Here is a 21,445-nt window from a genome sequence, read left to right on the forward strand (position 1 = left end):
GGATCACCTCCTTGGCCCTACTTGAGCACCTGTGGATGTACGATAGGGTCCGGTTAGCCCTGCTGACCGTGACCATGACCATCAATTAAGAGTTCCTTTAAAATAATGATGTTTGGAATTCACACTCTCATTTGATCTGTTTTGGGAGTTTCCGGCGTTAGATGAATACGGCACCTCTAAAGTAGACATGTATGTCATTTTACTCGATGCTATACATTTTAATCTCCAAGTTTAATAAAATAGCAATATAATTTCCATTTGAAAGAGAGCAATCAGCATCACATCAGTTCACTGTGATTTGCATTTATATAACAGCATTTATCCCAAAACACTTGAAGGGAGTCACTTTGCCCATTTTACTGAAATGTAGCCATTTCCAAATACAAAATAATAGCTAGACAGGATCACCAGTCACCCCTAGGAATTGATAGGGGTTACTGCAGCCTTAAGCAAGCAAGCTCAGAAAGCACACGCACACATCAGCACATCCTTCAGCATCAGCCACTGAAAAACAGCAAAACATCTCTCTCCAGCTGCAAGCCCCAAGGAAACAACACAGAGGCGGGAAGCTCCCTTCAACCTAATCCAAATGTCCATACTAAATAAGTGGAAGTAGAAGCAGTTGAACAGGAAGTGCCATTTGCTGACCCAACCCCCTTTTGGGTAAGTGGCAAGCTCCCCTGTGGACTTTTTCAGTCAGGAGCTCCCAGGCATCAGGCGCAGGCTAGACCCCCAACCTCCACTTTGCTGGCTCCTCCAGCCCATTCCTTCCCCTCAAACAAGAGACAGCTGCTGAGCTTTTCCAAATGATCTTACAGCCCAAAGCAACTATTAAACCACAGCTACCTCCTCTCCATCTAGCAAAGAGATTTATTGCTCTTCTGGTGCATGCTGTGATGCAATGCAATCAACAGGCTACGTGGCCAAGTCTGGCACAGTAGTCTATCTGTCACCTGCAACCCTCTGTGCTCAGGCCTCTAAACTGAAAGTTCAGTCACATCCCATAGGCTAAAGGAGTTGAAAGTTCAAAGTCACATCCCAGAAGCTAACTCCAGCCCTAGGGTTTAAGCTGTTCCCAACCCCTTTACCTGCAGAGCCATTGCTTCCCTTTCCATGGGGCACAGAAAAGAATGAAAGAAACCGAGCCATTCCTATCCCCCTTCCCTTTTCCTTCAGGGCCCTGTGCCAATGCCATGAACAGCTAGCTTGCTTGTTTGCTAGCTAACATATTGTTAACTCCCTCCACTTTACTCCTCCCACAACTTCCTCTTTGAGGCCTTCTGCCTGGGCTGTAGTCAAAGCTATTTCTGTTCAGTTGCTCTGTCGGTAGCAGCTGGGGTCCACCAGAAAAAAAGTTAATAAAGCCCTTAATTAACTCTTTCCAGACTGCTCCAATATAGAGTCTACATGCCCCATCACAAATCTACCTGTACAAGAGCTTAGGAGTACTGTACAAGAGGTTAGGAGAGGAAGCAAAGGCAGACATTGAAAATGCAAAAGAAACATTAAATTAAAAAATTTAACACATTGGATCCCTCACTCTGCCCTCTGCATTGGGATGATGAGCAACAGGACCACAAATAGTTAGGAACTTGGTTCTGTAGGAAAGAAGGAAAGAGTGCCACTAACTGAGCTGATAGACTCAACTGGTGGCTCATTTCCTTCAGTACTCAAGTTTGCACCTAAGTTCTTTCCAGTCCTGAGCAGCCTTAGCTTTCGAGTCCAGAAGACAGTATGGGTCTTAATCCTTCAGAGTGAAAAAGTTAATGCAAGAAATCTACAAACTAGAAAAGATGGCGTTTGTAAAAGCATTGCAGGGAAAAAAACATCTAAACATGAAAGCCTTATAGGTGATGTAGTCCAATCAAAAGTATCACCCCTTGTCATCTTTAGTAATTCCTAATACATATCAGTGTTTATTTCTTGTAAAATAGGTAATAGAATATACACAGAAGCATGTGTTATTAACAAGAAATACTGCCTTCCTCAGATGTCTGCATGGAGGTTAGGGAAAAATTAAGTAGGCATTTATAAAGCTTTTATAAGCTTTCCATTCTTAAAAAATGGAGGCTTAGAAACCTGGAATAGTGCTGAATAATTTAAAATGCCATTACAAGTCTAGAACACAAAACAACCACTGGAGGTCACCACAACCCTACTAAAAAAATTGCATATGACCAGCAAAGGCAAACTCTGAACTCCTTTAACACCTTCATTCTCTTAACTGCATGCTTTCAGGGAAAGGGAGAGGAAATAAAATGGGCCTCTTAGGCAAATTTAACATTTTTCCAAAGCAGTCACTGCCAAACCGCTAAACAATAATACACAGAGATTTTTAACTCTCAAACTTCTAGGGAGTGTCCAGCCAAGCACAGATGTGCAGTATGAGGTGCCACAAACCTGTCTGCAGCGCTACATACTGCACACGCTGCACATGTAGGCATTTCCAGTACTGCTCATTTGCAGTACAGGAGGGTTTTTGACACTGGGAGATACCAGTGTCAAAAAAACCTGCACCTTAGAAAAGCGGGTTGGCGCACATGGTGGCGTGCACTGCTGGAAACTGGAGTTTGGCTGGATGGAGCCACACTGGCTGCCAGCCAGGCTCCGTGCTGCCAGATTGCTGCAGCTGCAGCACCCGGAAGCTCCCAGGACTCCAAGTAAGGCTGCTGGGGATGGCCCAGGTGCTGGCCCCAGCCTCCCCTACCCCACCTGGGGCAACGTACCACATGCCAGAGCATGCATGCATAGGCATTTCCCAGGAACAAGCAGGAGTGGCTGGCACGTATTGCTGTTCATCCCCAGAAAACACATGTTCCCACTCACTTGTGAGGGATGCACCCCTAGAGTCTTGCCTCATATTATCAGTGCTTACAGTTCTGGTGGCATTCAAATAGATATCAGGGTTTCAGAAAGAAGGAACCAGGCTTCTCCAGAATCCCATCCCAGCTATTTGAATTTAAAGTTTAATTCTTAAACTAGCTAAAAACATTTTCTCTACATCCTAAGACAGGGATGGCACCAGCAGCCTGAGTGTAACAAGCAGCAGATCAGGAAGGACTAGCAGCACAGCAGCAGATAGGGCAGGGTGAAGAAAGCAAAGGAGATCAGGCAGGAAGCACAGGGCAGGAAGCAAAACTCAGAACAACAGACTGGGCAGAGAGCACAGTTTAGAGTGTCACTTTGGGAAAGCATAGGGCTAATTGGTGGCATACTTGCCAAAAAGACAGCAGTTCTAAGACAACAGCAGTTCAGTAAACGTATACTGAGTGTCCATCATGCTTTAAAGATAGCCACATACTGAATGTATATGACAGGTGAGAAAGGCATTGACAAGTAATTGTATAGTGTCTGCATCATAACTTTGTTGTAAAACTATTTTCATTCTACAGTTTACAACTTGGAGATAACAATGCTTAGTAAAGGTAGGAACTGGAAAAGCCCACTGCCTGCTAGTGGTCTGTTGGTTCTCTTCTCCCTTCTCAGAGAGTCAGCTCCTGTTTACTAGGGCAATGGTTCTCAACCTTTTTTGTACCAGAACCCATTTATAACATCAATGGCCAGTCCCGACCCAGTGCCCCTCCCTCTCGACCCACTGCTCCCAGGCCCCAGCCCAGCAGTGTGTGGGGCAGAAAGCGGTCCCAAACAGCCCTTTGCAGACTGGAACTTTGTCAGCCTGCAAAGGAAAAGCCATGGTTTCCCATGTTTTTCTCCTTTAAAGGAGAATCCATTTTTAAAGTTTGTTCACAACTCTTTCAGATACAGGTTTCCCTCACTTTATGTGGGCTCTGTATGTGAGAATTCACTCTTATGTGAATTATTGTCCCTGTTCATACCAAAAATTCATTATATGCATGGTAAATTCACTCTTATGCAATTGGTGCGGTGGAAGCCCGCAGTCAGCTGCTTTGTGCAGTGCATTGTGGGAGTGATATGCATAAAATATGGTCTCCTGTGTGGATCTGTGCTCCTTGCTCATTGTCTGTGACATGTGTCTCTGTAGTTGCCATCCCCATTATGGTAACATTCACCACCACCCGTGCTTATGTGTACTGTCTGCTGTTGATGAGTAGCAAAATTGTCTTGAAAAAGTGGTAGAAATGGGTCCGGAGGTCAGTACAGTTGAGGTCTTGGAACGTATCCCTATTTGTTACATTGTAAAGTGGGCTCCCTTTATACAAATTTGAGTGATGCGCCATTTTCCAGGAATGCATGTACAGCATAAAGCAAGGGAAACCTGTATTCTTGTGACCCACTTTTGGGTCACGACCCACAGGTTGAGAAACACTGTACTAGGGGGTTAACACAGGCTTTGAAGTCTGAATGCCAAGTGGCGCTGTTATGAAGAACATGAAGTGGGCAGCTTCTACAGAAAATAGGGCTACATTTAATATTAAATGATTGAACTTACTGTTTTCTGACTATTAAGTTAGCCACAGTGCCAACCCACAGCATTCAAGAATCATCAGTTGGATGTTGAAAAAAAAATCACAAGTTCTAAAAAAACTAACATCTTTTGGGTTCTTATTTGCTGGTACCAACACAGCTACTATCCAGGCAGGGTTTTCTCTGCACCCATGAAGGTTAGGAACTTCGTTTTTTATAATGAAAACTGTGAATCACAGCTAATAGCCTATTCCCAGGTGTAGGACCCTGACAAAACAACCAAAAATCACAAGATTTTCAATAAAACCAACTCAGCACACTGAAATGAGTGCTGAACACACAACTGATTCAGTATCAAGGGAAACACCCCAGGCATTTCTTCTAGTGTGAATCCCTATTCTAGCCCCCAGGTCCTCTCTGATTAAGAGGCTGCCAATCCCTACCCTGGAAAAGCAATTCCATCCCATGTTTCTACAGTGCAGCCAGCCTTCAAAATAAGGAGTCCTGGCATTCGTTGTATCTTGTGCTTCTGAGTCCTGTGTTGCTTAGTTAGCATTTAACCATAAGTATAGTAATTAGCACAAATCACAGTATGGAAAAAACTCCTATAAATAAATAAAGGATGAGCTCCAAGCTTAATTTTATCCAGACATAGAGCCAACCCTTGAGTACAAAGATTTTCTTCTTTTCTGAGAGAAGTCATTGCCCCACAACTAAGTGGGTTTGATATACATTACCCAGTTACTACCAGAGCAACCCCAGATTCCCTACATCTTTTGAAGGGCTTCTCTACAGCTCACAATCACTAGTTTTATGAATGCTTCCTGTTCTGCTCCCAGTGGGAGCTACATACAGTCCTGTCTACTGGTTTTAGATAGATTCTGCACAATTTGCCTCCAGATTTTTCTGGAAAATAGACTGGTGCATAGAGGCTGGAGTGGGTCGTGTTTAAAAGCTTTTCTCTGCAACTATATAGGCTAGAAGTTACTTGTTTTAAACAAAAGGCTGGATCCACAACTACTCCCTTTATCCCTGCCTCTTGGTATTGTGGAAGGCTAGTCTGAGTTTTTTCCCTCATAAACCTCAACTCAGAAAGTGATGAAACTGAAATTTGGGGAGTCTTTATGCAGAAATGTGCATCAAGTTCTGTGCACTCTTCTCTTTACACACTGACACAGAACTAGGTATGCCAGCAGCCCTACCGAAGCAAGTTAAGGACTTTAACACCAGTGAACACAAATATCAGGGTATGTGTTCCCCCCATAAACTATGTTCCTTGCCTTTATATCCATGACGCACAAAAAGTGTGCCTTTAAAGTAGTCCAGGCCAGACATTCAACCAGTTATTTGCACATACCTAATTTAAATGCCTGATGTGTATTTAACACATGCAAAAGGTAGGCCTGTTTTAAAGTATATGTGCAATAGCACATACTCAACACTGAAATACATGCTGTACAGCATATGAGAATTGTGTACTTATGGTCAGCCTAGTGGACATAGTTGCACTAGCTAGATGATAACTATTTAGTTTGTTATGAATGGGGCACAGGAAAGCAAAGTTCATTAGGCTTCTCTTGAGAAATTGCATTGAAAGTGTTCTGGGCAGTCAGAAGAAGTGTTATTTCTAAACATTCAGGCTAGGGCCAGAAGTTACACATAAGCCAGTTTAAGTGATCAGAAACTGGTTTTAAACCTGTAGCAGAACAGAAGTTCAGTGCACATAAGCCAGCTTCAAAATGGCAGAAACTAGTTTAAGATAAACCTGGCTGAATGTAGTATCAGACTCAACTGATTTGGGTCAAACCGGTTTATGGGTCTTCTGTCCCAGGTTTCTGGTTCAAGTTTAATTAGAGTCCCCCAGCATTCCAGCATGCTTTCCAGCCCTGGGCTGGGCTGGGCTGGGCTATCTGCTCCACAGAGCAGGGCTGGCCCTTGCTCTCTGCTTCCTAGCTGGAGCAGTGAGGGCTGGCTGGCAAGGGGATAGGGCAAGCCGAGCTGGGGATGCAGCTCAGTCTATGGGGGGGGGGGAAGGGGGAGCACTATCCCTGCCAGGCAAACCCCAGCTGGGGTCTGGGGCCAGGGTGGGGGCGTTAAACACCCCTTGCCCTGCACAAACTTACTGCTGGCTGCAGCTGTGGACTACGAATCCCAGAGGCATCTAGATGCAGGAAGAGGAAGTCATGAACAACCCTAGAGTCCTGCTGCTATAATTCTGGACTGCAAATCCCAGAGACCTTTGGGTGGGCAGCAGGAAGAAGAAATAAACACACAGCCAAAGAGCCATGCTCTAGTGTCTCCTGGCTTCTGGCCTGAGCCACTGCAGGCATGTGTGCAGTGGCCCAGGTAAATGTCTTTCACTTCTGTTTCAATTTAATCTGTGCAGTTTAGACTAACTTGCAAAGACTGAATCGATTCGGTCTCGAGCTTTTTGACTTCCTTGAGGCTAGGTACAGACAAACAAGTCAGGCCCCCAAAAGATGTGAGATTTTGCAAAGAATGCATTTAGCTGGGTTTTATTGCCTTCCAGTTTCTGAGCCAAGGTGCCCTCAGTGTCATATTTGTAAGTTTTTCCTCATAACCCTGTGCATTAGGAAAGATATTAAAAAAACTAAAGCTGAGATTTTCACCTATTCGTGTGCTGGAGTTTTAAAATAACATATTACATTTCATAACATTTGAGATAAAAATGTAAGAATCGCCAAACCAAGGTAGCAAGATATTTTCAAGCTTCACTGACCCAGGAAATCCTCACACTAGCTGTGGTGCTTAATTTCCAGGAGTGTGCAGACTGAAGTCAAGTCAATGACCCTGCCTTCTGCATGGCCACTGGTGCTGGGATGGCAAAGGTGGTTTACACTGCAAAAGCAGGTGGGTTTTGACGGCGATTCCCTCAGAGCTACCAGAAGCACTGTGCAGGAACTCTTCATCTGACCTACTCTTTCCACTGTTGACTGTGATTAAAGCCATATTTCACTCTAGATGTACCCTAAGTGACCAACTATTAGCCAACAGATGAGATACTGAACAGATATTAAATAGTTTCAGAAAGCAGTGATATTATTTGTGTTGAGTTTTTTTGGTTACCATAAATTTCATTATTGTAGAAACAGTTGGCATAAAAATGATTTATGGAGGCAGTTATGGATGACTCTTAAAAGAAACATCTTTTCTCTTCATTTTTATTTAACAGGATACAGCATACTCTTATAGTGAGAAAAATAAATGCAACCCAAGATCGGAAGTCTTACCCCATGCATTACATATTTATAACTTTGAATAAGACTACACAGTAGTTCAAAGGCTATTAATGTTACCAGCAAGTATAAATGTAATTTCAGGTAGAAAAAATTTCAAAGCATATGCCATGTTATCTCTAAATATTTCAATCCCTCTCCAGCCCCTTGGCAATCATGCCCTTTACCCAAGCAGGTTCTCAGTGAAAAAAACCCCACAACTTATTGTAAAAACAACTACAATAAGAAAGAAGAAAGATTCTCTGTGTTCAGTCACAGTTTCCAGCTGTCTATCCATCAGTTTGTCTTGGTAGCAGCCTGGAGGTGACCCATCCATATAAAGCACTACTCACAGAAAAAGTCAATGTCCTGAAAAATACAGTTGTTAGAAAAATAAGTGGACCTTTAGCCACACAACCATACAATTTAACTCCATACAATCAGAATGCAAAATATATTTTTCAAGGAAGTTATTACAAGGAAGAAAATAAGTGTTGGATATCTACTGCATGCATAATACAACTGTTCCCAATACTATGCTACTTGGAGAAAGGACCTTTGCTACACCACCACTGACACCAGAGCCGAAATTCAGCACTGCTGTTGGAATGATTAAATCTCTTATCTCCAACTTTTAAAATGAATTACACAATACAGGATTCTCTCTCAAATTCATTTACATGTCAGGTCCCTAGTTTTCTTTTTGGTCTGTATCTTTGTGTTGATAAATGGAATTAATACAAAATCTTGATTAAACACCTGATCCTTGCTGTTAAAATTATCATGCTCTACAGGGAAATAAGGTTTCAAATGGGTTAAGAATTAGGTTAATTTCTAATAGGGAAAAACAGCATGGGTTTTGGAAGGCAAATGCTCAAGATTAAATTTGAAAGCTGAAGTCCCTTCATTCTTCCAGCATTGGGGAGACTATTACAGAAATAGAGAATATTCCTTTTACCCTTCTTTGTGATGAGATCTGCATGGGAGATGTGAAGTTAAGTTGGTTCCTTTTGGGAAACAATAAGCGCAAAGCTCAAACTGTACAATGTAGCTGGACTAATCCTTACTTTGCATTCAAAATAAGGCAGATCCAATACAGATGCATTTCTAAGGGCAGGAGGCACCAAGTTACTTCTGAGCAGATGTCTTGTATCACACGTGGGAAAGCCAACTATTTGCTGGGTAGTCAATGTAAGGTTAGATGCACAATCCCTAAATATATTGCTGCACTAAGTTATAATGCTGCATAACTAGTTGCTTGGGCTGCGCAAAACTTTGGTAGCTGATTCAATTCAGAGCAGATTTGGTCCGATTTTGCAGCTGAATCGGAATCGAATTGGGAGACCCATTAAAAGGTCTGAATTGAATCGGAAGCCTCCAAATCAATTCGGAGAGATTTGGTACTGATGCGGAGATTCAGCCATAGGCTTGGCAGCGGTCCTCAATGATACTGGACACAGTTGCCTCCAACTGGTAAGCCTGTTGTGGTGGATGGAGGGGGTAGGGAAGGGGCGTGGCAAGGGGAAGCAGATCAACACCCCCCACAATGAGGGAGCAATTGGAGCTGGGACAAGCTGCCCAGCTGGGGCAAGGGAGCATGGGACTCTGGGAGGGGGGCTTCTGCCACTGCACACTGCTACGTGCCACCAGTCTGGGAGCTGCTCTTCCAGTGGCTCCTCCGGCAGCTCTCGCTACTGGTCTGACAGGGCATGGGAATGGGCACGTGCCCCTGATCTGCGCGGGGCGGGCTGGGCCAGGCTGCACTAGCCCTAACTGCCCACCACTGGGCTGCGCTCCTCAGGGCAGAAGGAGCCTGGGCTGCACTTTGGGTGGCAAGCCCCAGCCGCAGCCCTGGCTCCACCTGCCCTGCAGAGCACAGTGGAGCAGGAGCTATGGGGGGCTGCAGTCACCCTAAAATTCCCCATAGCCCCTGCTGCCGGCCCCGCACCGATCCACATGCACACACTCCCCCACATGCCCTGCTGCTGCTTGCCCAGACGGGGCAGGGTGGGTGGAGCGAAGCTGCAGCTTGTCCTAGAGGTGCAGGGAGACTGGAGCGGCTTCCACCGCTGGACACCTCTTGTCTGAGGCAATGCAGTGGCACCGTCCCGCACCTCCCTGCTGCGGCAGGATGAGCGGTGGGAAGGCATAGCCCCCACTCCCAGCACCTTCCACCTGGAGCAAGCCGCGCCTGCATTGCACCCCACCCCCTCCACCCCAGCTGGGCAAGCGGCACCAGGGAATAGCCCCCACTCCCAGAAATTTCCCCCCTGCATCCCGCCCCCCCGTCCCAACTGGACAAGCAGCAGCAGGGCAGAGCCCCTGCTCCCAGTGCCTTCTGCTGCCTGTCCAAAGCACAGCCTGGCCCAGCCCACCCTGCACAGATCTGGGGGCACACGCCTGCTCCCACGCCCTCCCAGACTGGTGGCAAGAGCTGCCAGAGGAGCCACCGGAAGAGCAGCTCCTGGACCAGTGGCGCGCAGTGGCGAGAGTCCCCCTCCCCGAGTTCCATGTCCCCCCGCCCCAGCTGGGCAGCTTGTTCCAGCTCCAGCCCCAATCCCTCCCTCGCTGTGGCGGCACTGATCTGCCCCACCATGCCATTTCCCTCCCCTCTCTGCCCACCACAACAGACCAGCTGGAGGCAGCTGTGTCCAGCATTGTCAAGGACTGCTGCCTGTTTAGTCTATGGCCGAATCGGGACAGTGATTCGAATGACCAAATTGAATCACTGTCCCTCCGAATCAGCCGAATCCAAACCCCAAGCATGTACTTGCTGTTTTGCACTGGGGCTTACTAGTTGCCATATTTGTCTGGTATTTTCTGCAGTGTAGTTTTGAAACGGGGACTCAATACCTTTACTTGTAATAAGATGAATTAGATGTACTTGACTACTAATGGTTTTCAAGAGCTCTGTCAATTACAGTAAGGGAATAGCAGCAATAGTAAAATGACTTCCTATATGCCCTTATTTGCTACTCCTATAAGAAATCATGATTTTTAGTTCTTCATTATTTTTAGCTCTATTAAAGACCTGAAATCTGCTTATATAAAGGGGAGGAGGGCTGAGGGTGTAGATAGCATTAACCCCCTAAAAAATGTCCTCCTCTTGGGAGGGAACAGCTACCTGGGAGTGCTGCATTGACACGACCCTACATAGATCAGGCTTGGCTGTTTTTCCAACACTTAACCAACACCAGGCACTTAGTCATCCCATGTGCACAACATCAACATGGCAACTGGTGCCACTTGGAGAGTTAAAGGGCTGAAGGATACTCCTATATCATAGCTTCTGCCAATCAATTCAAGGCCCGCCCTGCCACATGTAGACCACTGTGGATCAATACCTGATTCAACACAAGTGTTCTGGCAAAATTTTAACCTACAGGTACTGAGTATTTCAGATGCTTCCTATAGTAAACAAGGACTAGATTTGCTTCTTCTAAGACTTTCTGGGCCTGCTTCTCTTTTGTTCACTATGACTCAATAGTGGTTTCAAGGTATCAAGCTAAACTCTGCCCTAGTCTAACCTTAGTGTAGTGCTACTGGAGAGGTCATTGTTTTGCTAAACAGGAGTGTGCTCCTTTATAAATTCCTACAGAATGCATCTGCTATCAAGATCAGAATTGTAGTGCACCTAGTCAAAGAATCTACCTATAAAAATAGTTCCTGTGTCTTTGCACAGGAGTACATTTGTTAATGAAGTGTGTCCAATAACAAAAACATAAAAGATTAAAACTATGCATGTTTGAAGAGGATTTTCAACTACTTTACTATGTAAATGGAGTCATGCACTAAAACAGAACACATTCTGATATTCAGAATTAAGGAAAGTAATGACTAGAAACCTGTCCACTGAAGGACATTCCAAGGTATTCAAGCAAGAGAAAGAGAGCATGAGCACAAGAGACTGACTGATTATTGGACAGGTAGCCTCTTGAAGCTAACACACTGGCTACTGAGAAAGCCCCCTGCTCCTCCCCACTTTATATAAGCAGATTTCAGGTCTTTAATAGAGCAAAACATAATGAACTAGAAATCATGAAATGCTACAGTTCTCAGATTTTAACAAGACAGAAAGAAATGTTTAAAAAACAGTTTGGCCATTTCAAAACAAACACCTGAATATGTTTCCAATTACTTTTTAATTTTCCATTTAAAAGATGTGCCAATAACTTCCTTGTATAAGCAAGTAAACACTACCGAGGAAGCAGATTATATGAAGTCTTTAAAATTAACCAGGACTTTCCTTTTTGGTTTGACTAAACAGAACAGCCCTTAGTTTAAAACAAATAAGGAAAAAATCCCCTTCAATGGTAAAAATTTTGAAATGCTTGAATTGTAAAAAAGGTGACATTTCACAAGTAGGTGTTAGGGGCCTATTCATGCTCCTATTGAAGGAAGTGACAAAAGTCATTCTGATTTCTATACTCCTCACTACTTATCAGGAGAAATACTCTACAACAGAGCAGAAATACTTTATAAGACAGATGCCCTCTGTATACCTTGTTAAGGCAGAATGGTCAGAACCTCCTGCTATGCTGCAAGCAAGTCTCCTTTGGTTTGCAGGAACAATAAAGATCCTTCTATACACTAGCAATGCTTTGTATGGAGTTCTTTGTGCAAACCTACAGCCATTCAAGTCAATAGAAGAACTCCTGTTGACAAGCCCCATCTGGAGCATTTAACAGTGCTTAAATGCTTGTAGGATCAGAGTTTAAGTTATGATTTCAATGGAACTACTCACCTGAGTAAGGACACAGCAGGATCAGATACCCAAACATCTGTGTAACATTACTGTTACAGCCAACACACCTTTGTTGTACTGCCACAGCCATGATTTCCTGTTATAACGAAGTTGCATCTCATACCTGAGTGTATTTATAGAACCAGCTGGCCTTTCACAGACCCCTTACCGTTGTAAGAATGGTTTTATTTGCTTTTTGATAGACGTGTTGCTCCGAGACTAAACTGCTAGGGAAGTAACCAACAGTCCCCATCTGGTCTTCATACTGCTCACCGTAAACCTTTAGAGCAAGGCAAGGCATAATTAGATGCATTAAAGCAGCCCATATCTAGTTAGAACTCATTTATGCGTTTATCAAAAAGAACTATAGATGCTCTTCCTTACTTTGGGTTTTTGGGGCCTTTGGATTTTGAACTACTTGATGAGCTGGCACATGATGTGATAAGAGCAAATACAAGCCAAAATGTGCATGCAAAAGGCTCCAATAGATTGTACTTAGAATACATTATTTCTCAAATCTTCCTTATAAAAGGTGAAATGCTGTTTTATTCTCCTTAAAATGTTAAGTTAGCATTAAGACAATGACCCACTGTGATCAAGGTGTCTATTCACAGATTTATATAACTACATTCTCATCTGTGTATCCCAATAGCTGGCAGCAAAAAGAACAGAACTTGGTGTAATTACTTCACCATATCCATTCTATCACAGATTCACAGTCTATTCCAGAGTCTGGTCACACGAACTGTGAAGAAGTTTTTCCTCAAGTATTTATCTAATTTTTATATGCTTTCTCCTCGCCAGAAACATTCTGAACACTGCAGAACTTGGATTCCTGCATTTTATACAAGCATTTTAAAAAAAGATCTCAGATGTAATGGCTTGAATTATTTTCAATATTAAAATTCACTTAATAAAACTAAGCAAAACAAAATGTAAAAACAAAAACAAACCACACACACATACACTACAAGCTACCCAGAGGTAGATTAATACTTTTATACAGAAGAATCTTACACTGCCAGCCCAGAATTCTCCAGCTCCTTTTTCTTTCACTAGCTTTGAATAAACATAAATCAACTGCCCTTTTTTAATATTAATGAACCTGCAGTCTGGTGCATTGTAATCATCTTCTGCTCTGGCAAGGGAAATAGTGTCTGTAAAGAAAGAAAAAAGCAGATGAATTTTAGAAGGGTATATATTACAATAACTGTACAAATACAACCACAGTATGCTGCAAGTAATCACAGAAAAGCCTGCCAGACTGCAAACAGAGATTAAATCTATACTAGAGACTATTTCACTTCATCAAAATGTTTGCTGCAATGGTGAGTAGTAAAAGTTTTTTATTACTTTTCCTTGAAAAGTAATATTTGAGTGAATTTTGGAACAAAGCCCTTAAAAAAAAAAAAAAGATTCACTGTGGAAAACCCACATGCAAAACTAATTCCCAATTTCATGAGGGTTTGGGGCTTTTTTTTTTTTAAGGTGCAAGACCGATTTTAGACAAAAAAAGGTTAACACTCAGCTTATTCTTGCATTTTTCCATACTACTTTACACAAATGGCTCATTTACCTCTGCTGACATACTTTACTAGAGTATAAATATAAATACTTACAGACACAGTCATCATCAGCGCATAGCTTCTTGCTCGCAAGTTTGTCCATAAAAGTCCCAGTCACAACAGGATACGTAAATCCGAGGCATAAAAGCAGTATGACTACATAAACAGTGGGTGCCATTTTCTTGCAAAGCTCTTTCTGAGACTTCTCTCACAAATGTGTGTCAGGTCCAGTAATCCTTATCTTTTATGGAAAAAGCTAACCATCTGGAAAAACATCCCTGACCAATAGGAATAGATTAGGGCAACATTCCACTGCTTTAAGAGAAACCATGGGCTCCAGGGGATGCTCAGGTTGTATTTACCTTTCTTTCCAAAGCCCCTTTGTAGCACTGCTTCAATAAACTGCTGTATTACCCAGACATTCTACGTTTTCCTGTAATCTTCCATTAAGTGTAATATTCTGAACATGACCTCAGGCAAAATCATCTGAGAATGAAAAACAGACCAGTCCCACTATGCAGCAAATGAAGTCACATTCTTTTAAAATCTGGATTCTCATGAAATGCAGAAAGCATAACAAACCATCCTAGATTATGAGTTCTCTGGGGCAGACACTGCTCCAGTGTTGTTTATAGAGGACACGAACATCCTAAGGTGCTTCTGCAAATGTACACAGACCAAGCAGGAGTCTCGTATAGCTGAGCCCCAGCGAAATGCTTTGCAAGTCAACAAATTAAACTGTGAAGTTTACAGTTCAGGCACTGCACACTTGTAGCACAACCTGGGTTTTAATGCCTTGTTAGAGAGCAAACATATTATTCACGTTATGCAAAGATTCCTTCCATGTAAGTCTAGTTTACGCAGCCTGACTCGTGTTCAAAATCTCTTCAGCCTAAGGCACTGAACAGCCTCGCAAGCAGACTTGTAAACACCACTTTATCTTCAGAAGATGACATTTTAAGTCATCACCCAGCCACCGCATGGGAAGAAAAGGCAGGGGATAGTTCAGGAAAAGGGGGTGAGGGATGAAATACTTGATGTCATAGCGCTGACTCCTGGGAGCAAGCAGTTCTTAAGTTATGGAAAGCTAAGCCAGTTCAGTACTTGTATGTGACCATGTGACCTAGGTGCATCAGATAGCAGTGTGACAAGTTACCAAGTGGCACTCTTGAAAGCAATGGCCCAGGGAACTTCTAGTGCTGATAGACATGCCATCTTTCAGATAAGGAATAGAACAGACTGTCTTCTATTATAAATGTTATAGCCATTTTTGTAAATGTAACAGGAATGCCAACCCAGTGCACATTACAATTAGGTTAATTACATCCTTTCTAGTTGGTCCAGCCTATTGACACTCACTTTTCCTTACAAGCTAACTTTGTATCTGGTTGCTATTCGGAACAATGTCCAAAAAGATAACCCCTTTCTAAATCAAGTATGCACAATGAAGTGGTCCAAAATTCCAGAGCGTATGGAAGGTTCCGATGCGTACTAGGGGTGCAGAGATAGAGATTTTGGGGGCCAATACCAGTAGCTGATTTTTAAGGTGACATATTGGCCGATACTGATCTGATTGCCAGTACAGCCACACGCAACTCGTAAAACTGTTGTGCTGGACGGGGAGGGAAGGGGCAGGGGCAGGCACTGCCCAGCCGGGGTGGGGCAAGAGCAGGATGGAGCCACAGCTCGTCATGGGGTGAGGGGCAGCTACTTCTGCTGCATGCACCCCAGAAGGGGAAGGGTGTGTACCCCTGGATCTGTGCAGGGTGGGGCAGGCAGGCTGCTGCTGTGGGTTGGAGCTGGGGCTGCACCAGGCTCTTGTTGGCAGTGGCTGGGCTCAGGAAGAGGGCTACAGCCACCCCAAATTTCACCATAGGCCCCCTGTAGCCCCGCTTTCAGAGCCACCACTGCCCCCAACAAGGTGCAGCTCTGTCCCATGCCCTGTCCCGCCCTGGCTGGGCAGCATCTGCCCCTCCCTCCCAGCAGGAGGCTTTGGTCTGCCCCTCCCCCCCTTCCCTTCCCTTCCCTTCTTCTTCCACAACAGATTTAACAGCTGCACACAGCTCTCCATGCTGCCGGGCTGTGCTCCTAGCCGCATGTTTGCATACAGGGGCATTTATCAGCTGAATGGGGCCGATTTCCAATACAGCCTATTTTTTTTTTTTATATCGGTACCAAATGCCTGAAGGCATTTGAAGTTGTACCATATTCAGACTGATTTGGGTTGCTTTCAACGTTTCAATACAACACTAATAGATGCAATTGATCTAAGCAATGATCAGTCCAGCAGACATTGGCTTCCCTCATAACACACGCGATATGAACGGGCAGGCAGCCAACCCTTTTATATACTCAGTATAAAAGAGGGTTGGCTGCTGGTCCGCAGTATGCTGGTCACTTCCAGTCCAGTTTGCTGGTCCGCGGTCACTTCCGGTCTGGTGGCCAACCATTCGTGGCCTGGTAGCAACCCACAGCCTAGGGGTTGGGGACCCCTGTTTTAGATCACACATTCTTACGATGACATAGTCAAGCAGATTCCATTGCTTCAAGCAGGGGTGTTGCCATGTTGTTTTGTATCCGTCACGTTGTCTGAAGATAGTGTTAGTAATGACAAAAGTCATGCTCTGCACATTTACTGAGTAAGAGGACGCCATTGGAAATCACCTTGCCCACTCCTCCCTTCCCCATGGTGCCCCTGCACATGTTAACGTCCCAGCTGACTCTCGCATAGAAATCTCCAAGAAGAATGACTGTATCCTCTTTCAGGATGATAGGATTTCATCAAGGTCAGCATAAAACTGTCGTCTCTGTTCTTTCTCAGCAAGAAGTGCTGGGGCAGTTGCACTGATGACATTGCCCTCAACTGACCAACAACTTGTTTGCTGAGTCATGAGGCACTCGTTAATGCCAACAGGAGATTTGGTCATTCAGCTGATAATTTGGTTCTTAATGGCAAAACTAATGCTATATATTCCCACTGTTTGCAAGCTTCCCTCTCCAAAAGAATGAATAGCCACCCCTCTCCTCCCTCGCATGGCTTTCGTCTGCATGTTTGGTCTTGCTGAAAGCAGCAATATCAATGTCATCACCCGAGAACTCTTGCAATACAATGGCTGTTCTACATCCAGGTCTATCACTGCTTGGGTCATCATCCAGTAGGGTTCGTACATTCCAGGACACAAAGGACATTTGCATTTCAATTGCAATTTGAGCAATCCACCTGGAAGCAGCTATCCAATCAGGTAAAATAAAGTGACACAGCCTGTTTGGGGCACTGTTTCTAGGCCCCTCCCTGTGCGGGGTGAGCAGAGGGGATCCTAAGGACTGCTCACGTCACAATCATAGCTACTAAATCACCCTCCTGTCCAATTCCAAGGATGAAGCGACCAACAGGTAACCACCACCTGCATATGGATCTGTGACCAGGGACTCTAGGCAATCACTTCATCTGTCCCTGTTCCCGCTCCTCCACTACCTCAGGACTTGGTAGAGGTTATGGGTATTGATGATTGGTTATTGTTGGATCCAGTGGAAGAAGCCTGTGCGTGACTTGTTTTATGTGAAGAGGCCGTTACTCATCAGCAGCCACATGGATCTTCAGAGAAGCTTGTATCCAATGGCAAAGACAACCTGTATCCCTCTCCATGGACTGCCACCTTGATGAGGTGAAGAAGTACTGATGACCCCAAAAGCAACATGGCTGGGAGTCTTGTACTCCTGTGTGCGGGCCGGGCCCCGATCCCACCAAGTGCGAGTCGGGAGGGGGCGATCTGCGGCCCATCTTTGCACACGCAGGCTGTGGCCAGCAGCCCAGGCACGCGGGGTCGGAGAAAACCGGTGGCGAGCTAGAATTAGTCACAAAGGCGTAGTGGTTGATTAAAAGATTATTTACTTACACCCAAAGATGGTAGTGGTGTAGGCTGGACAGTTTTCCAGGTGCAGCTCTGCTTACATCCTCGTTGGAGGACTACGACAAATTCTTTCCCACGGAGTTGTTTAGGCTCCGCGGGTTCAGCAATTCTTTCCCACGGAGTTGTCAAAACTCCGTGGGCCGTCCGGTTCCTAGGCCCCGGAGTTGTTTAAGACTCCGTGGGTTCGAAAATTGGGTTTACAGGAAAGGGATACGTCTAGGATTGCGCTCGGCGACGGGGAGAGGCTAGAGGCGGTTCGTTCTTTTGTTCTCCCCTCTGGAGTTGTTAAAGCTCCCTGGGTTCGGTTATTAAGCCTCTATTGCCTGCTTAAGAGAGGCGCGTTGGGTCCGCAAGGGTCCACATCGCTTAGAGATCTTCACACAGCGCGAAGTCTCCTCCTCCTGGGGTTCATAAAGTCCTCCAGTTTTCCTCTCTCTCCGGCTTGGGCGGAAGCTACCCAAGCCTTTTGTACGGCTAGCAAGCCAATAGCTAGCCACCACGTGTGCCTACATTTAGAACCAGCCAATAATGTGGCGCGAATCTAAATACAAATGGCAGGAACTCCCTTGCAACGTGCATCACAAGTATGCAGCAAAGAAATGCACCCTGCAAAGAAGCTACAAAACGGCGGGAAAGCCTTTTGCACCAGAGTTCTCTCCCGCAGCAGAGAACTCTACCGTGCAAAGAAAGCTACAATTTGGACGGGAACAATAATTTAGCGGTGCCGAAGCACACACAAACAAAAACCACAACTTTGGGTTGTGACATCCTGGTAGGGCCAAAGGTGAGGTATCATATAACGAGCAGTCCAGCACTACAAAGACCTCAATGATGGAGCAGATGGATGAAGAAGGCATACTTCTCACCGGCTGCAAAGACAAATGAAGGCCAGTGGAAGAGTAACCCCAGTCATCTTGGATTTGTACTCTACCGGTTGCCTTAGGGCAGCAATTATGAAATGGAACTTTCTAACTCTCATACACCAAAATAAAATTTTAAAAGATATTAGGAAATGCCATCAATGGCAGCAGTCCCTCAATGTGAGGCTGACAATGGGGAAATAGGAATATTCTGAAGACCAACATGCACCATAAAAAAGGAAAACCCTTGTCATTTTATATAGCACTTGCTCTGTCATTACATAGTACAGCAGTTCCACAAACCACTTCCCAATGACTCATCACCACAGTTTAGGATATCACTGGGCTATACTCCCTGTTCCCATTCAGTTACAACTGTGATTAAAAACAAACAAACAAACAAACAGACCGACCACAAGTTCTCTGATAAAACCCCGAAATCTGTAATTAAAATGAAAGGCCCCTCACAGCTTTCCCCCCCCCCTTCCCTCTCCCCCTCCGCCCACCCTGCTGGTGCCTCTCACTTCCTCCACAACACGCCCCCAGATCTGTGCAGGGGCAGGGGCGTGCTGCAGGCTTGTGCTCCCCACCCTGCTAACCTCACCCGGGGCCTCCACAGTGCAGCACATGTGCCCTGCCATGCCAGGCCACAACGGGGACGTGCAGGAAAGCTGCTTGCCCCTGCAAGCTCCATGCTGCCCCAGCAACACTTCCCTTGTGTGCATGGGAGGCAGTGGGGGTGCTCACTTCCCCGTGAGCAGGGGAAGTCCAGGGGACATAGGTCTCCCCTGCCCCCCGGGAATGCATGCTGTGGCAGGGAGCTGGCCCCATCCCTTGCCCCCAAACAAGCTACCCGTGGCCTCGTCCTGTTCCACACCCAGGCTCCGAGGCCACACATTGCAGCCCTGGGCCCTAAGCTCTACAAACTGCCCAGCATGGCAGCATCCCCAGCTCTAGTCCCAGCCCCGGCCAACTCCCTCCCTATGGGAGCCTCACCTTACTTATTTGCACTTACCCACCTCACTTACCTGCAGCAGCTGCTGTCCGGCTGCCTGGGGCCATGTGCATGTACATGCACACAGCACCCCCTGCCTGACCGCCCTGCTCCCCCCAGCCCCCTGCTGGCTGGAACTGTGCCAGCCTGCAGAGGGCTTGCTGAAAAACTACAAAATCCGTGGGTTTCTCTGCTAAAATGAGAAGTACACATTTTACTCTAGTAAGGGGGGGAAAATCTGTGGTTTACTTCATTTTTCCGCAGGGAAATGGAAAATCCAGATCCCTGATCATGACAGCTGATAGTGGTCCACTGATCCAAGAAGTTTAAGAACTACAAGCTGGACCCAGTATCAAATCAGAAACACACAAAAAAACAAAGGCACTTTGCCCTGAAATATTATCAGATTCTCCAGAAAGCACTGAGCTTTGCTCAAAAATAACACTTATGCTCCAATCTACTTTTGGGAGCAGGAAGACTCATTTTGCACAAAACCTATTTCGCTAAAATCAAAACAAACATGATTAGTCTCTGACGTACTTTCTGATCTAGCCATCAGATACTACGATTCTAACGGTCTTCCCGAGGGAAAGAAATAAATCATGAAAAAGTCACAGCCCGGCATCTTTCCCTTGTTCAAAATATTTTACAAGCATGGGGGTAAGGGGAGTTTACTGTAGATTGCAGAGAATGGTAAAAACAGATAAAGACAAATCTGCTACTGGCATGTCCTCACTTAAAAACGATCCAGGGTAAAGGACCCAGGAAAAGATGCATTATTTTCAGTCCAGCGCAGGTCTCACCGAGAATGTAATTGGATTATATTATTTCCTTGGTATAGAAAAAGCCTAAGCTTTGTTAGGACCTACTGATTTACAGTTTTAACATCAAAACTGCTTAAGTACCAGAGGCATAAAAACTGAAGTGCCCCAATATCATCATATATTTATGCCAAAATTCCTTGCAAACTATTAATCTCATTTTACAATGCAGAACTGAGCTATAGAGGAATTAAGTGATTTGTACCAGGTCCTGCAGGAAGTTCGAAGCAAACCAAAGAATTCAACACGGGTCTGCCAAGTCCCGGTTAATTCCCCAAAGTAAAACTGATGACATACAGCGGCAGTTATCTGCAGGGTCTAAAAATGTTTTGAAAAGCATTCTGTTCCAACTTCCAATTTTAAATCAAAGCAGTTTGAAAAAAAATGAATTAATTTAAATCCTACTCTGGACAGAAGCCATACACCATCACATTTCCCTGCAGTAACTTTGTAGAAGAGAGTTCCCTAAACCATTCATCAAAAACACCAGGATCACTGGATGCAAGAATAGAAGATGAACAAGAGAACTATACATGTTGTCCGCGTGCCTTTTGCATCCACCTCAACCCCTTTTCTACTAGGTAAGACTCCAGGAGATCAAGCCACATAAGTATTATGCTTCACTCTCTAATCTAAAGCTACTCCACGGCACCGGAAAACTAGTCTGTTGGTTTACACTTTGCTTTCTCTGGCTACAGAGACAGTTGTTTTTCAAGTTGTAAAGATCATAAATAATGATGCTGCATTTAATCTGAATATACCAGTATTTGGCATTGCCACCTTAATCTTTCTTGTCTGAAATACAGCAGCTTCTGACGGTCTTTCCTAGGACAGCAGATCACCACTAAAGGAGTTAGGCATAGATTTGCTTTAAAAAAACCCTGTTAAATATAACAATCCAGTAAGAAAGATTCAAGTAACACCATCA

The 21,445-nt window shown here is 44.7% G+C and overlaps 1 protein-coding gene across 1 annotated transcript; it reads right to left on the minus strand.

Annotated features, from left to right (window-relative positions):
- Nucleotides 1–7,552: 7,552 nt before the first annotated feature.
- On the minus strand, nucleotides 7,553–14,415 carry OTOR (otoraplin). Its single transcript, XM_059720112.1, has 4 exons — nucleotides 13,986–14,415; nucleotides 13,384–13,523; nucleotides 12,536–12,646; nucleotides 7,553–7,991 (listed from the first exon to the last, which is right to left on the minus strand). Exons 1-4 carry the CDS (start codon nucleotides 14,107–14,109, stop codon nucleotides 7,968–7,970), a joined length of 399 nt encoding a protein of 132 aa, XP_059576095.1. The 5' UTR covers nucleotides 14,110–14,415; the 3' UTR covers nucleotides 7,553–7,967.
- Between the last annotated feature and the right edge of the window lie 7,030 nt (nucleotides 14,416–21,445).

This window comes from Alligator mississippiensis, chromosome 1 (assembly GCF_030867095.1).
Source record: "Alligator mississippiensis isolate rAllMis1 chromosome 1, rAllMis1, whole genome shotgun sequence".
Lineage (NCBI taxonomy): Eukaryota > Metazoa > Chordata > Crocodylia > Alligatoridae > Alligator > Alligator mississippiensis.